The sequence below is a fragment of the Salvelinus alpinus genome, chromosome 23 (assembly GCF_045679555.1).
Source record: "Salvelinus alpinus chromosome 23, SLU_Salpinus.1, whole genome shotgun sequence".
Taxonomy (NCBI): Eukaryota; Metazoa; Chordata; class Actinopteri; order Salmoniformes; family Salmonidae; genus Salvelinus; species Salvelinus alpinus.
Window position 1 is genome coordinate 6175921 of NC_092108.1, and position 17500 is coordinate 6193420.

Below are 17500 nucleotides of genomic sequence, written 5' to 3' on the forward strand. Positions count from 1 at the left end.
GATCTGCCTACCAGGCTATAATCAGACCTCATTATGGACCAACCACCTGCTCTGCCTACCAGGCTATAATCAGACCTCATTATGGACCAACCACCTGCTCTGCCTACCAGGCTATAATCAGACCTCATTATGGACCAACCACCTGCTCTGCCTACCAGGCTATAATCAGACGTCATTATGGACCAACCACCTGTCCTGCCTACCAGGCTATAATCAGACCTCATTATGGACCAACCACCTGCTCTGCCTACCAGGCTATAAGCAGACCTCATTACCATGTGTTGCTCAGAGTCTCTAAAATAACATTCTCAATACGGTGGCGGGAGTGACGGGATAACCATGGTAACGCAATACTTACGTTGGGGCCTTGGGCACCCTGTGGTCCTTCACCTCCCTTCAAACCAGCTGGACCCTGGATGGAGAGAACAAGAGAAGAGAGAGAGGACAAGAGGGTTAGACTGTGTGTGTGTGTACATATATGTGTGTATGAAAGAGAGAGTGTGGCTGAGTAGGTGTGTGTGTGTGCGCGTGTGTGGTTGTGTGTGTGAGAGAGAGACAGCGAGAGAGTGTATGTGTGAGCAAGGATTTCGAGGCCCGCCAAAACCATCCACTATTAGATAAAACACTATCGTAACTCCTAGTCCCAGCCACACTATCGTAACTCCTAGTCCCAGCCACACTGTCGTAACTCCTGGTCCCAGCCACACTGTCGTAACTCCTGGTCCCAGCCACACTGTCGTAGCTCCTAGTCCCAGCCACACTGTCGTAACTCCTGGTCCCAGCCACACCGTCGTAACTCCTGGTCCCAGCCACACTGTCGTAACTCCTGGTCCCAGCCACACTGTCGTAACTCCAGGTCCCAGCCACACTGTCGTAACTCCTGGTCCCAGCCACACTGTCGTAACTCCTGGTCCCAGCCACACGGTCGTAACTCCTGGTCCCAGCCACACTGTCGTAACTCCTGGTCCCAGCCACACTGTCGTAACTCCTGGTCCCAGCCACACTGTCGTAACTCCTGGTCCCAGCCACACTGTCGTAACTCCTGGTCCCAGCCACACTGTCGTAACACCTGGTCCCAGCCACACCGTCGTAACTCCTAGCCCCAGCCACACCGTCGTAACTCCAGGTCCCAGCCACACTGTCGTAACTCCAGGTCCCAGCCACACTGTCGTAACTCCAGGTCCCAGCCACACTGTCGTAACTCCAGGTCCCAGCCACACTGTCGTAACTCCTGGTCCCAGCCACACTGTCGTAACTCCTGGTCCCAACCACACTGTCGTAACTCCTGGTCCCAGCCACACTGTCGTAACTCCAGGTCCCAGCCACACTGTCGTAACTCCTGGTCCCAGCCACACTGTCGTAACTCCTGGTCCCAGCCACACGGTCGTAACTCCTGGGCCCAGCCACACTGTCGTAACTCCTGGTCCCAGCCACACTGTCGTAACTCCTGGGCCCAGCCACCGTAACTCCCAGCCGTCATGGCGGTGTCACCAGCAGTACTAGTGGTAGAGGTACCATCTGATTAGGGCTGCGGCTGGCTAGAGGCAGGCAAGGCTTTTGTTCTAATGGGTCATTTACATTTACACACTGAGCCTCAGCCAAGAAAGACAGAGCCAGAGGGTGGTGGAGCGTGTGAGTGTGTGTGTGTGTGTGTGTGTGTGTGTGTGTGTGTGTGTGTGTGTGTGTGTGTGTGTGTGTGTGTGTGTGTGTGTGTGTGTGTGTGTGTGTGTGTGTGTGTGTGTGTGTGTGTGTGTGTGTGTGCTCTCATCTCTCCTCTACCACAGTCTACCACTGTGTATTAGAACCCTGGAAGTACCACAGCAACACTGGAAGTTATTTACCCATAAATCTGGCCCATAAATCGCTCGTGTGGCTCTCACTAAAAGACCGGGTGGAGAGGAGTGTGAGCGTGTGTGTGTGTGTATGAGTGTGTGAAGGTGAGTGTGTGTGTGTGTGTGTGTGTGTGTTCAGCCTAGGTAATAGGTCTCTCGGACTCTGTCTATTAAAGGATCAAGAATGGATGCAACATGTGTGACTACGCAAATATGTTGCCTACTGCATATTCAGAGAAGTTGTCTCTCACCTCAGATTGTTTTAATATGGTGGACCTATTAGTAAGTCCATTAGAATGAAGATCCTCTCACCCAGAGAAGACCATCATCAGCTGGTATATATCCAAGGAGGAACCGGTGCCACAAACAGCTGGTAGTAATACGTGATTGTGTGATCCTATATACTGTATATGTGTTGATAACAGTCTCTATATACTGTATATGTCCTGATAACAGTCTCTATATACTGTAAATGTCCTGATAACAGTCTCTATATACTGTATATGTCCTGATAACAGTCTCTATATACTGTAAATGTCCTGATAACAGTCTCTATATACTGTATATGTCCTGATAACAGTCTCTATATACTGTAAATGTCCTGATAACAGTCTCTATATACTGTATATGTCCTGATAACAGTCTCTATATACTGTAAATGTCCTGATAACAGTCTTTATATACTGTATATGTCCTGATAACAGTCTCTATATACTGTATATGTCCTGATAACAGCCTCTATACACTGTATTTGTGTTGATAATGTGGTGTTTCCATGGAGGGTGCTGTATGGATGGAAGGGTAACACAGTCTTACATTTGCCCCAGGAAGACCTCTCTGTCCAGCGAAGCCCCGGAGCCCAGCTGGACCAACCTTCCCAGACGTACCCATTGGACCTGGGTCACCCTGGAGGAGAGATAGAGGAAGACTACATGAGATAGGTCATATCATGACAGACATAGCCTTTCAATTGATGTATAATGTCAAGTGCATAGTAACCAAAAAAGAGAATTAACAAATGTTTATTTCTTTCTGTATTATACTGTATCTGTATTGGTATTAGTAACAATGGACAAATTGTCATGATAACCAACATGGGATGACTGTAAAATTATTTTATTGATGTATAAATGTCTGTTCTATTCCTGTATCACCCTAGTCTCTCTCTCTGATCTATTCCTGTATCACCCCAGTCTATCTGTTCTATTCCTGTATCACCCCCAGTCTCTCTCTCTGTTATATTCCTGTATCACCCCAGTCTCTCTGTTATATTCCTGTATCACCCCCAGTCTCTCTGTTCTATTCCTGTATCACCCCAGTCTCTCTCTGTTCTATTCCTGTATCACCCCAGTCTCTCTGTTCTATTCCTGTATCACCCCAGTCTCTCTGTTCTATTCCTGTATCACCCCAGTCTCTCTGTTCTATTCCTGTATCACCCCAGTCTCTCTGTTCTTTTCCTGTATCACCCCAGTCTCTCTCTGTTATATTCCTGTATCACCCCAGTCTCTCTGTTATATTCCTGTATCACCCCAGTCTCTCTGTTATATTCCTGTATCACCCCAGTCTCTCTCTGTTATATTCCTGTATCACCCCAGTCTCTCTGTTATATTCCTGTATCACCCCAGTCTCTCTCTGTTATATTCCTGTATCACCCCAGTCTCTCTCTGTTATATTCCTGTATCACCCCAGTCTCTCTGTTCTATTCCTGTATCACCCCAGTCTCTCTCTCTGTTCTATTCCTGTATCACCCCAGTCTCTCTGTTCTATTCCTGTATCACCCCAGTCTCTCTGTTCTATTCCTGTATCACCCTAGTCTCTCTCTGTTATATTCCTGTATCACCCCAGTCTCTCTCTCTCTGTTATATTCCTGTATCACCCCAGTCTCTCTGTTCTATTCCTGTATCACCCCAGTCTCTCTGTTCTATTCCTGTATCACCCCAGTCTCTCTGTTGTATTCCTGTATCAGCCCAGTCTCTCTCTGTTCTATTCCTGTATCACCCCAGTCTCTCTCTCTGTTATATTCCTGTATCACCCCAGTCTCTCTCTGTTATATTCCTGTATCACCCCAGTCTTTCTGTTCTATTCCTGTATCACCCTAGTCTCTCTCTGTTATATTCCTGTATCACCCCAGTCTCTCTGTTCTATTCCTGTATCACCCCAGTCTCTCTCTGTTCTATTCCTGTATCACCCCAGTCTCTCTGTTATATTCCTGTATCACCCCAGTCTCTCTCTCTGTTATATTCCTGTATCACCCCAGTCTCTCTGTTCTATTCCTGTATGACCCCAGTCTCTCTGTTATATTCCTGTATCACCCCAGTCTATCTCTGTTCTATTCCTGGACCATAATGTTGTTTGTTCTTCACTGGTTAACCTTTTCTTGTGGCAACAGGTCACACATTTCGCTGCTGTGATGGCACATTATAGTATTTCACCCAATAAATATTGGAGTTTATCAAAATTGGATTCATTTTAGAATTCTTTGTGGGTCTGTAATCTGAGGGAAATATGTGTCTCTAATATGGTCATACATCAGGAGGTTAAGAAGTGCAGCTCAGTTTCCACCTCATTTTGTGGGCAGTGAGCACATATCCTGTCTTTTCTTGAGAGCCAGGTCTGCCTACGGCAGCCTTTCTCAATAGCAAGGCTATGTTCACTGAGTCTGTACATAGTCAAAGCTTTCCTTAAGTTTGGGTCAGTCACAATGGTCAGGTATTCTGCCACTGTGTACTCTCTGTTTAGGGTCAAATAGCATTCTAGTTTGATCAGTTTTTTCGTTAATTCTTTTCAATGTGTATAGTAATTCTCTTTTTGTTTTGTCATGATTTGTTTGGGTCTAATTGTGTTGTTGTCCTGGGGCTCTGTGGCGTCTTGTGTTTGTGAACAGAGCCCTAGGACCAGCTTGCTTAGGGGACTCTTCTCCAGATTCATCTCTCTGTGGGCGATAGCTTTGTTATGGAAGGTTTGGGAATCGCTTCCTTTTTAGTTGGTTGTAGAATTGAACCTCCACCAATGTAATTTCTCTCGTACTCTGAACTCAGAACATCAGATCCTAAGATTCTGTTTCACCTACTCCACATTGACAATGTGAATGTCACATCTAATCGTCATCATCTTCAATGAGCACATTTTAAAAGAGGATCTTGGAAAATAACCTGTTGCTATTTTCATGAAATTTATTCTCAAGATTTTGGAAATTAGCGTAAATGGTTAGATATGTGCCGATGAGGTTTTCCATGACAACAGTAAGTGCTGTTATTCATTGTTCCTATTCTGGCATTTCAATAGACAAAGCTCATTTGTGATTGTGTTTTCAACCACCCCCACCCCCCACCCATTTTCTTCATAATATGCTTTGGCCGGGTGAGACCATTGTCGAGTCATAGGGGGAGTTTGTTTACCTTTCCTCCTTCTTTCCCAGCAGCTCCAGGTAAACCTTGCTCTCCGGGGGGTCCAGGGGAACCAGGGTGTCCTCTCTCTCCGATGCCGCCGGTCTCTCCCGTTGGTCCCTGTCAGACAGAGACACAACACCAGGTTACATACTGTATCACCTGTTTATACTTATTAGATGACAGTAAACAAGTGATTCAAAGCTTTTCAAGTAAGGTTTTACAAATCATTTAGTGTGTGAAGGATTACAGGTTCATTTCCCTAGTGTCCTGATAAACATGTTTAGTGTGTATTGTGTATTGTGTAGCGTATAGTATATAGTGTGTAGTGTGTAGTATATAGTGTGTAGTGTGTAGTTTGTAGTGTGTAGTATGTGAGCCTACCTGAGGTCCTACAACCCCTCCAGGCCCAGGTGGCCCAGTCTTTCCCTGGAAACCTGTCTCTCCTCTCTGCCCAGGGTGACCAGGCATTCCGTCTTTACCTGGGGGCCCCTGAGGGAGATGAGATGGACAGGTTCAGTTAATAGGGACCACATTTCTGAAGTAGAATGATACTGTAATACATACTGTAGTACCATCAGCTATTTTAAAGGAGAGGGAAGGGTACATAGGTTAGGGCCCTTAGGTTCTGGGAAGGGTACTTACATTAGGGCCCATAGGTTCTGGGAAGGGTACTTACGTTAGGGACCTTAGGTTCTGGGAAGGGTACTTACATTAGGGCCCTTAGGTTCTGGGAAGGGTACTTACATTAGGGCCCTTAGGTCCTGGGAAGGGTACTTACATTAGGGCCCTTAGGTCCTGGGAAGCCGACTGGCCCCTGGGGTCCTTGAGGTCCCTGAGATAAAAGAAGAAGAAATTAACTTCCTTTATCCTCAACCTCCAAACATCCAAACTAAAACCATCCTTTATCCTCAACCTCCTCCCAATGGCCTCCAAACTAAAACCATCCTTTATCCTCAACCTCCTCCCAATGGCCTCCAAACTAAAACCATCCTTTATCCTCAACCTCCTCCCAATGGCCTCCAAACTAAAACCATCCTTTATCCTCAACCTCCTCCCAATGGCCTCCAAACTAAAACCATCCTTTATCCTCACACATCCTCCCAATGGCCTCCAAACTAAAACCATCCTTTATCCTCACACCTCCTCCCAACGGCCTCCAAACTAAAACCATCCTTTATCCTCAACCTCCTCCCAATGGCCTCCAAACTAAAACCATCCTTTATCCTCACACCTCCTCCCAATGGCCTCCAAACTAAAACCATCCTTTATCCTCACACCTCCTCCCAATGGCCTCCAAACTAAAACCATGCTTTATCCTCAACCTCCTCCCAATGGCCTCCAAACTAAAACAAACTAAAACATCTCTTCAGATTCTTTGCAATAGAACAGAATACATATATTTAGTACTCACTCTCTCTCCTGATCCACCGGGAGGTCCGTCGTTGCCTGATGTTCCCTGTGGAGCAGACAAACACAGTCAGATATAGACTCTTCATAGGCTGGAGGGTTGGGTGGGAATCTCCGGCATTGTCCTTGACTGCTTCAGGTCATATCTTTGTGGCAGATGTTCCTTAGTGAGCACGGGTGGTTCCGTATCATCCCCAGCAACTTTTTCACAATTGTGTCCCTTAGGGGTCAGTTCTGGGGCCCATCCTTTTATTCCCTGTATATCCTTCCTCTTGGTGACACACAGCTCTATTTACCAATCAGACCCAGTGACCAAGCTAGCGTATCTACTCTTTACAAGTGAAGAGATGTACAATCCAGAGTCTAGGTTGAAAACTAAAGGAGACAGGGTATTTTCCATTAGGGCCCCTAGACTGTGGAATGGTCTGCCAGAGATCAGGGTTGCAGACTCAGTGCCTCTTTTTAAATCCCTGCTGAACACATAATTTTAGAAAGATGATTTTAATGTAAGCTTTTAAATAGCTATCTTTTTTTTCTTTTCTTTTTTTTCTTAACGTTTTTGTTTCTTAGTACAGTCATGGCCAAAAGTTTTGAGAATGACACAAATATGAATTTTCACAAAGTCTGCTGCCTCCGTTTGTATGATGGCAATTTGCATATAGTCCAGAATGTTATGAGGAGTGATCAGATGAATTGCAATTAATAGCAAAGTCCCTCTTTGCCATGCAAATGAACTGAATCCCCCCAAAAATAATTTCCACTGCATTTCAGCCCTGCCACAAAAGGACCAGCTGACATCATGTCAGTGATTCTCTCGTTAACACAGGTGTGAGTGTTGACGAGGACAAGGCTGGAGATCACTCTGTCATGCTGACTGGAAGCTTCAAAAGGAGGGTGGTGCTTGGAATCATTGTTCTTCCTCTGTCAACCATGGTTACCTGCAAGGAAACACGTGCCTTCATCATTGCTTTGCACAAAAAGGCCTTCACAGGCAGGGATATTGCTGCCAGTAAGATTGCACTTAAATCAACCATTTATCGGATCATCAAGAACTTCAAGGAGAGCGGTTCAATTCTTGTGAAGAAGGCTTCAGGGCGCCCAAGAAAGTCCAGAAAGTACCAGGACCGTATCCTAAAGTTGATTCGGCTGCGGGATCGGGGCACCACCAGTACAGAGCTTGCTCAGGAATGGCAGCAGGCAGGTGTGAGTGCATCTGCACGCACAGTGAGGCGAAGACTTTTGGAGGATGGCCTGGTGTCAAGAAGGGCAGCAAAGAAGCCACTTCTCTCCAGGAAAAACATCAGGTAAAGACTGATATTCTGCAAAAGGTACAGGGATTGGACTGCTGAGGACTGGGGTAAAGTCCTTTTCTCTGATGAATCCCCTGTCCAATTGTTTGGGGCATCCGGAAAAAAGCTTGTCTGGAGAAGACAAGGTGAGCGCTACCATCAGTCCTGTGTCATGCCAACAGTAAAGCATCCTGAGACCATTCAATTTTGCCTAAGAACACAGCCATGAATAAAGAATGGTACCAACACATCCTCCGAGAGCAACTTCTCCCAACCATCCAGGAACAGTTTGGTGATGAACAATGCCTTTTCCAACATGATGGAGCACCTTGCCATAAGGCAAAAGTGATAACTAAGTGGCTCGGGGAACAAAATATCGATATTTTGGGTCCATGGCGAGGAAACTCCCCAGACCTTAATCCCATTGAGAACTTGTGGTCAATCCTCAAGACGCAGGTGGACAAACATAAACCCACAAATTCTGACAAACTCAAAGCATTGATTATGCAAGAATGGGCTGCCATCAGTCAGGATGTGGCCCAGAAGTTAATTGACAGCATGCCAGGGCGGATTGCTGAGGTCCTGAAAAAGAAGGGTCAACACTGCAAATATTGACTCTTGCATCAACTTCATGTAATTGTCAATAAAAGCCTTTGACACTTATGAAATGCTTGTAATTATACTTCAGTATTCCATAGTAACATCTTGACAAAAATATCTAAAGACACTGAAACAGCAAACTTTGTGAAGATTTATATTTGTGTCAAACTTTTGGCCACAACTGTACTTTTATTTCATTGTATTATTGTATGATGCGATGCACTTTCTTACTAGTATTGAAAAGCACTACACAAATAAAGTTATTACCATTATTAGTATTATTATTATTATTATTATAATGTAAAGTAGACCCGGGTCAAATCATGTTAAATACTTTCAGACATCTGAGCTGCACTTGATGTAGTTTGCCATGTATCATAGAACCAATATGGCTAGAAGTTGTTTCTGGATGGGACATTGTCCTGGTTAGATGACACTTATCTTCTACCTGAGTTAGAGACAGATGTAACTGACCTTAGCACCTGGCTTTCCAGTTGGTCCCCTGGCACCTCTTCCACCACGGGGACCCTAGATTACAGGAACACAGAGAAGATCAATCATCTCGCAAGTCAGAGAAGGTGTTGTGTTGGAGAGAGAATAGACTGCGGACCAACTGACGAATTTCCAGGTTCTTACCGTTGGGCCACGTTGTCCTCTGGGTCCAGATTTACCAGCGATACCCTGAAAAACACCCACAACCACACAAACCTCTTTATTTCGTGAGACTAGGGGGGTTCAAAGTACAAACAAACAATCAAACTTGATATAAGTGTAATAGAAAGGATATAGTTATATATTGACTGATAAACACGAGGCAAACAGTAATTACAGATGAATCTATACACACACAGTTAAGATCATTCGAACACACTATAGCTCCTCAGACAGACTCCTCCACTGCTCTGTGGACGAATGAGATAAAAGAATCTGCAACATCTTTTAGAGAAATAAATCAGAAAATCAGGGCACGTGGTGAGTTGACATATACCCACATTACCCAGAGGCACTTGGGTTGACAGCGTGACCTGCCTGTCAGCTCTGGTATATTGGCTCCTGAGGTGTCTAGGGTTAGTGTCCCAAATGGCACTCTATTCCCTATTTAGTGCACTAGGTCCCCATAGATCCCTAGCGTAAAGTAGTGCACTACATAGGGAATAGGGTACCATTTGGGAATGTATCTGTCTACTTCTCACTCCTCACCTGTCTGTCTGTCTGTTTGAGAGGAAAGGAGCTTTTTTTTTAACCAATTTCCTCTCCCCCTTCTTACTTCCCCCCCAATACCCCCCCCCCCCACCTCTTCTCCTCTCTTCTCCTCTCTCCCTCCTCTCTCCTCCCTCCTCTCCTCTCCAACCATCCTCTCCCCTCTGGACTCCTGCAGTGCTAGACTTCTAGACTTCGATGTTCCACTTCCCCTACTATTGAGTTGTACTGACTTGATTCTTTACATCGGCAGTAGTTCTTCTTGACTCTACTTGTCCTACTTTACTTTGGCAGTAGTTCTTCCTGACCCTACTTGTCCTACTTTACTTCGGCAGTAGTTATTTCTAACCCTACTTGTCCTACTTTACTTTGGCAGTAGTTTTTCCCTACCCTACTTGTCCTACTTTACTTTGGCAGTAGTTCTTCTTGACTCTACTTGTCCTACTTTACTTTGGCAGTAGTTCTTCCTGACTCTACATGTCCTACTTTACATCGGCAGTAGTTCTTCTTGAATCAACTTGCTGTACTTTACTTTGTCGTACTTTACTTTTCCTTCTACTTGGAGGTTAAGGACTGTAGCTCCACGAGAGTATTTCAGACTGGTGTCATGGAGGGTGAAGAGACATGTTACGATAGAAGTCTTTGAAAAGAAAGTCGTAAGTAATGGAATGATCTGAAGAGCCTCACCCTTCCTCCTTTCTCTCCGTTGGATCCGAGGAATCCAGGGAAGCCACTGGAGCCCTGTGAACGGAGAGATGGTTAGAGAACAGAAGGAGCAATACAGGGAGAGAGGAAGAAAAGAGATGGATAGAGGCAGGAAGAAGAGAGATGGATAGAGAGATGGAGAAGAGAGATGGATAGAGGCAGGAAGAAGAGAGATGGATAGAGAGATGGAGAAGAAAGATGGATAGAGAGATGGAGAAGAGAGATGGATAGAGAGATGGAGAAGAGAAATGGATAGAGAGATGGAGAAGAGAGAGGGAGAGAGATGGAGAAAATAGATGGATAGAGAGATGGAGAAAATAGATGGATAGAGAGATGGATAGAGAGATGGATAGAGAGATGGAGAAGAGAGAGGGAGAGAGATGGAGAAAATAGATGGATAGAGAGATGGAGAAGAGAAATGGATAGAGAGATGGAGAAGAGAGAGGGAGAGAGATGGAGAAAATAGATGGATGGAGAGATGGAGAAAATAGATGGATAGAGAGATGCATAGAGAGATGATAGAGAGATGGAGAAAATAGATGGATAGAGAGATGGAGAAGAGAAATGGATAGAGAGATGGATAGAGAGATGGAGAAGAGAGATGGATAGAGAGATGGAGAAGAGAGATGGAGAAGAGAGATGGAGAAGAGAGATGGATAGAGAGATGGAGAAGAGAGATGGAGAAGAGAGATAGATAGAGAGATGGAGAAGAGAGATGGATAGAGAGATGGAGAAGAGAGATGGAGAAGAGAGATGGATAGAGAGATGGAGAAGAGAGATGGAGAAGAGAGATGGATAGAGAGGTGGACAGAGATGGGTGGGTAGAGAGGTGGATAGAGAGATGGAGAAAATAGATGGATAGAGAGATGGAGAAGAGAGATGGATAGAGAGGTGGACAGAGAGGGGTGGGTAGAGAGGTGTATAGAGAGAGGAAGAGTGGACAGGACTAGATGCTACATTTCAAGTGACCTCTGTCCAATATAATCAAGCCTCACACAGAATAGAAAGGGGCACAGGGCTAAAAGGGTTTTGTCTTGTCTCGCTAAAAACCTAAGCGGCGCTAGCTTGTTAGCACACAGTTGTAAACAAAGACATAGGAGAGAAAGATGAGGTTGATACGGTTTGATACACATCAGCCATTTAAAGCTGTTGCCACATTGATGGCCATCACAATACCAGTCAAATAAATGACCCAGCAAAGTGCTCACTGTGGCATGATAATCACCATGTTGACTAAAGAATGAAATCCATAGGAGTTTACCAATGTGGTATCCCTTCAAGTAGCATTGAAAATACAGATAAATTAAGAAAAATAGTTATACCCCGATTACACCGCTCGCGTCGTGTGCAAAGTAAATGTAGAAATCTATATTATTCAATTATTGTACCCACACTGCTCGCGCACGCCAACCAGCATCTGCGTTGCCAAGGGCTAAAATAGAAGTCAGTTCTATTTCTGACGCAGATCGCGCTGCAAGTCCTGCCTCTCCCATCTCCTCATTGGTTTATAGAAGCAGGTACCCACATGCCATCTCCTCATTGGTTATACCAACGTGGGTGACTGAAAGACGAATTAGGTCGGTGGCGGTAATGCACCTAATTTATGAACGTTGCCAATCGCAATATAAAGTCAAGAGAAGAAAAAGCCTGGAAGGAGGTGAGATGACTAGAAACGATTCGGTTGTCCGTTTTATGTGGATTAATTGTCGGAGTAGAGGACCTTGTGCATTTCAGGTAAAAAACCAACTCAATGTTTATATCCCACGACAAATTAGCTAGCAACAGCAAGCTAGCTAAATAGGACAAATTAGCTAGCTTGTGCAAGCTAGCTTGCCATAAATATTTAATGCTTTTTAATGCTTTTTCTTTTTTGCTTCACAGCCGGTTTGGGTTCCGTGTTATAGTTGATGTGCTTCATAGCACATATACCTGCTCTCTCATACAGCATACAGCTGTCTACCTGTGTATGTGTGACTGTTCTACTTGTGAGGACAGTGACTGTGCTACTTGTGAGGACAGTGACTGTTCTACTTGTGAGGACAGTGACTGTGCTACTTGTGAGGACAGTGACTGTGCTACTTGTGAGGACAGTGACTGTGCTACTTGTGAGGACAGTGACTGTGCTATTTGTGAGGACAGTGACTGTGCTATTTGTGAGGACAGTGACTGTGCTACTTGTGAGGACAGTGACTGTTCTACTTGTGAGGTCAGTGACTGTTCTACTTGTGAGGACAGTGACTGTGCTATTTGTGAGGACAGTGACTATGCTACTTGTGAGGACAGTGACTGTGTTATTTGTGAGGACAGTGACTGTTCTACTTGTGAGGACAGTGACTGTGCTATTTGTGAAGACAGTGACTGTGCTACTTGTGAGGACAGTGACTGTGCTACTTGTGAGGACAGTGACTGTGCTACTTGTGAGGACAGTGACTGTTCTACTTGTGAGGACAGTGACTGTTCTACTTGTGAGGACAGTGACTGTTCTACTTGTGAGGACAGTGACTGTGCTACTTGTGAGGACAGTGACTGTGCTACTTGTGAGGACAGTGACTGTTCTACTTGTGAGGACAGTGACTGTGCTACTTGTGAGGACAGTGACTGTGCTACTTGTGAGGACAGTGACTGTTCTACTTGTGAGGAGAGTGACTGTGCTACTTGTGAGGACAGTGACTGTGCTACTTGTGAGGACAGTGACTGTTCTACTTGTGAGGACAGTGACTGTGCTACTTGTGAGGACAGTGACTGTTCTATTTGTGAGGACAGTGACTGTGCTACTTGTGAGGACAGTGACTGTTCTACTTGTGAGGACAGTGACTGTGCTACTTGTGAGGACAGTGACTGTGCTACTTGTGAGGACAGTGACTGTGCTATTTGTGAGGACAGTGACTGTGCTACTTGTGAGGACAGTGACTGTGCTACTTGTGAGGACAGTGACTGTTCTATTTGTGAGGACAGTGACTGTGCTACTTGTGAGGACAGTGACTGTTCTATTTGTGAGGACAGTGACTGTGCTACTTGTGAGGACAGTGACTGTGCTACTTGTGAGGACAGTGGCTGTGCTACTTGTGAGGACAGTGACTGTTCTATTTGTGAGGACAGTGACTGTGCTACTTGTGAGGACAGTGACTGTGCTACTTGTGAGTACAGTGACTGTGCTACTTGGTGTAGACTAAACTCATTCCATCACACACAGCATTAAAAACAACTGTGACGACAGCTAGGAAGGGAGAAGGATCTCTTTGGCTTAATTATTTTTTATCACATCGTTGCAAGTTCTGCTAAACTAAACAGTGAGAAGAGGGGAGAAGAGGAGGAGGGGGGGAGAGGAGAGGGGAGAAGAGGAGGAGAGGGGAGAAGAGGAGGAGCAGGGAGAGGAGAGGGGAGAAGAGGAGGAGAGGGGAGAAGAGGAGAGGAAGGATAAGAGAAGAAAGGAGAGCTGGAAAAGGCAGGAGAGAAGGAGAGGAGGAGAGGAGAGGAGGAGAGGAGAAGATAGCAGCCAGGTTTGATTTACACTCCACTCATAAGACAGACAAAGCGATTGCAAATAGCTTGGTGAATTAACACTGGGGGAAAGCTGTTAACCAGAGACTCCCAGAGCGACGCAGCAAGAAAAATAACACTCAGTCACTGGTTTACAGAGGGAAGAAAAGAGAGAGGTTGAAACAACTCCAAACCTCGGCTAAATACCTTTTCATACACTAGGAACATTTCTAAAACAATGTCTAAAACTATGTCAAAAACAGGCTTTGACGGCTGAAAGAACACATGTTTTCTTTGTTTCCTAATCAGGGACTGGTTTCTGAATCACTCTGTTAAATCAAACATTCCCCGAGCATAGTGACTGAATCACTCTGTTTAACCAACCGTTCCCCGAGCATAGTGTCTGTCCCAAGCTACAGGGGTGTCTGTCCCAAGCTACAGGGGTGTCTGTCCCAAGCTACAGGGGTGTCTGTCCCAAGCTACAGGGGTGTCTGTCCCAAGCTACAGGGGTGTCTGTCCCAAGCTACAGGGGTGTCTGTCCCAAGCTACAGGGGTGTCTGTCCCAAGCTACAGGGGTGTCTGTCCCAAACTACAGGGGTGTCTGTCCCAAGCTACAGGGGTGTCTGTCCCAAGCTACAGGGGTGTCTGTCCCAAACTACAGGGGTGTCTGTCCCAAGCTACAGGGGTGTCTGTCCCAAGCTACAGGGGTGTCTGTCCCAAGCTACAGGGGTGTCTGTCCCAAGCTACAGGAGTGTCTGTCCCAAGCTACAGGGGTGTCTGTCCCAAGCTACAGGGGTGTCTGTCCCAAGCTACAGGGGTGTCTGTCCCAAGCTACAGGGGTGTCTGTCCCAAGCTACAGGGGTGTCTGTCCCAAACTACAGGGGTGTCTGTCCCAAGCTACAGGGGTGTCTGTCCCAAACTACAGGGGTGTCTGTCCCAAGCTACAGGGGTGTCTGTCCCAAGCTACAGGGGTGTCTGTCCCAAGCTACAGGGGTGTCTGTCCCAAGCTACAGGGGTGTCTGTCCCAAGCTACAGGGGTGTCTGTCCCAAGTGGAACCCTATTCACTTGATAGCGCACTAATTCTAACCAGGGCCCAAAAGGGTGGCCCAGAGATACAGGAAGGAGTATGGACAGGTGATGACATCAGCAGATGCCTGATTGGATAACTCAGGGTGTGGATGAGTGGAAGATGGGTAGGAGGAAGAGTCAGCAATATAAACACACACACACACACACACACAGACACACGCGCACACACGCGCACACACACACACACACACACACACACACACACACACACACACACACACACACACACACACACACACACACACACACACACACACACACACACACACACACACACACACACACACACACACACACACACACACACACTCCCTGTTTTCACATACCTTAGATCCTTGTCTTCCTGGGTAACCGGGTAATCCAGGGACACCAAGTTTACCCTAAACAACAACAAAGAAAATACAGGTTCTTAAAAACAGATCAAGATAGTGACAGTGATAGTGGTAGTGGTAGTGGTAGTGGTGGTGGTAGTGGTAGGGTTAGTGATAGTGACAGTGGTAGTGGTAGTGGTAGTGGTAGGGTTAGTGATAGTGACAGTGATAGTGGTAGTGGTAGTGGTAGTGGTAGTGGTAGTGATAGTGGTAGTGGTAGTGGTAGTGGTAGTGGTAGTGATAGTGGTAGGGTTAGTCATAGTGGTAGGGTTAGTGATAGTGGTAGGGTTAGTGGTAGTGGTAGTGGTAGTGGTAGTGGTAGGGTTAGTGATAGTGACAGTGATAGTGGTAGTGGTAGTGGTAGTGGTAGGGTTAGTGATAGTGACAGTGATAGTGGTAGTGGTAGTGGTAGTGATAGTGGTAGTGGTAGTGATAGTGGTAGTGGTGGTGGTAGGGTTAGTGATAGTGACAGTGATAGTGGTAGTGGTAGTGGTAGTGATAGTGGTAGTGGTAGTGATAGTGGTAGTGGTGGTGGTAGGGTTAGTGATAGTGATAGTGGTAGTGGTGGTGGTAGGGTTAGTGATAGTGGTAGTGATAGTGGTAGTGGTAGTGGTAGGGTTAGTGATAGTGGTAGTGGTAGTGGTAGGGTTAGTGATAGTGGTAGTGGTAGTGGTAGTGATAGTGGTAGGGTTAGTGATAGTGATAGTGGTAGTGGTAGTGGTAGTGGTAGGGTTAGTGATAGTGACAGTGATAGTGGTAGTGGTAGTGGTAGTGATAGTGGTAGTGGTAGTGGTAGTGGTAGTGGTAGTGATAGTGGTAGGGTTAGTGATAGTGACAGTGATAGTGGTAGTGGTAGTGGTAGTGATAGTGGTAGTGGTAGTGGTAGTGGTAGGGGTAGTGATAGTGATAGTGGTAGTGATAGTGGTAGTGGTAGTGGTAGTGGTAGTGGTAGTGATAGTGGTGGTGGTAGTGGTAGTGGTAGTGGTAGTGGTAGTGGTAGTGGTAGTGGTAGTGGTAGGGTTAGTGATAGTGACAGTGATAGTGATAGTGGTAGTGGTAGTGGTAGTGGTAGTGGTAGTGGTAGTGATAGTGGTGGTGGTAGGGTTAGTGATAGTGATAGTGGTAGTGATAGTGATGGTGGTAGTGGTAGTGGTAGTGATAGTGGTAGGGTTAGTGATAGTGGTAGGGTTAGTGATAGTAGTAGTGGTAGTGGTAGTGATAGTGGTAGTGGTAGTGGTAGTGGTAGTGGTAGTGGTAGTGATAGTGATAGTGATAGTGGTAGTGGTAGTGGTAGTGATAGGGTTAGTGATAATGATAGTGATAGTGGTAGTGGTAGGGTTAGTGGTAGGATTAGTGGTAGGTTTAGTGATAGTGATAGTGGTAGGGTTAGTCATAGTGATAGGATTAGTGATAGGGTTAGTGATAGTGGTAGTGGTAGTGGTAGTGATAGTGGTAGTGGTAGTGGTAGTGATTGTTTTAGTGGTAGTGACAGTTTTAGTGATAGTGATAGTTTTACTGCGATGTGATAGTTTTAGTGATAGTGACGACCGTGATTGTGAGGCGTCAGTACCTTCTCTCCAGCCGACCCGATGGGGCCAGCCTCTCCGTTGGGGCCGGAACGACCTTTGGGGCCTTCAGGTCCGTCTTCACCTCTGGTTCCTAGGACACCGAGCTCTCCCTTGTCTCCCTTGATGCCCATGTCGCCCTTGAAACCTGGAAAACCATCCTCTCCCTGAAAAAAACACAGGAAATAGAAATACATGCATTTTGTTCACTGAGCAGTGGGTCATCTTGGACTATTATGGAATATCACCGTCATATTAACAGTGGCAAACTAACTTTAATCATTTAAAAAGTAAAAAAAAAAGAAGATAAATATTTTTTTATTTTACTTGAGCAGCCAGGCATAAGATGCATACACTGTAAACTTGGGATGATAAATGGTGACATCTAGTGGTAGCATGGTTGAATTGCAGAGTCACAGAATATTATGATCTACTGACATCGGCGGGTCAGACCTGAGAATGCAGTTGGCATGTGTTTCTCAACAACCCTCGTACAGAATACCCTTCGGCAGGGCAGCCTAGTGGTTAGAGCGTTGGACTAGTAACAGGGAAAGGTTGCTAGATCGAATCCC

At 45.7% G+C, this 17500-nt stretch overlaps 1 protein-coding gene across 1 annotated transcript in view; it reads right to left on the reverse strand.

The window, feature by feature from the left end:
- The window catches only part of LOC139550125 (collagen alpha-1(XI) chain-like), a 182867-nt gene that overhangs the window by 43099 nt on the left and 122268 nt on the right, over positions 1–17500 (reverse strand). The window contains exons 29-39 of the mRNA XM_071360770.1: positions 16934–17095; positions 15319–15372; positions 10405–10458; positions 9154–9198; positions 8992–9045; positions 6633–6677; positions 6000–6053; positions 5603–5710; positions 5231–5338; positions 2649–2738; positions 359–412 (exon numbers count right to left, since the gene is read on the reverse strand). Coding sequence (XP_071216871.1) covers positions 359–412; positions 2649–2738; positions 5231–5338; positions 5603–5710; positions 6000–6053; positions 6633–6677; positions 8992–9045; positions 9154–9198; positions 10405–10458; positions 15319–15372; positions 16934–17095 — 828 coding nt within the window. The remainder of the gene's footprint in view (positions 1–358; positions 413–2648; positions 2739–5230; positions 5339–5602; positions 5711–5999; positions 6054–6632; positions 6678–8991; positions 9046–9153; positions 9199–10404; positions 10459–15318; positions 15373–16933; positions 17096–17500) is intronic.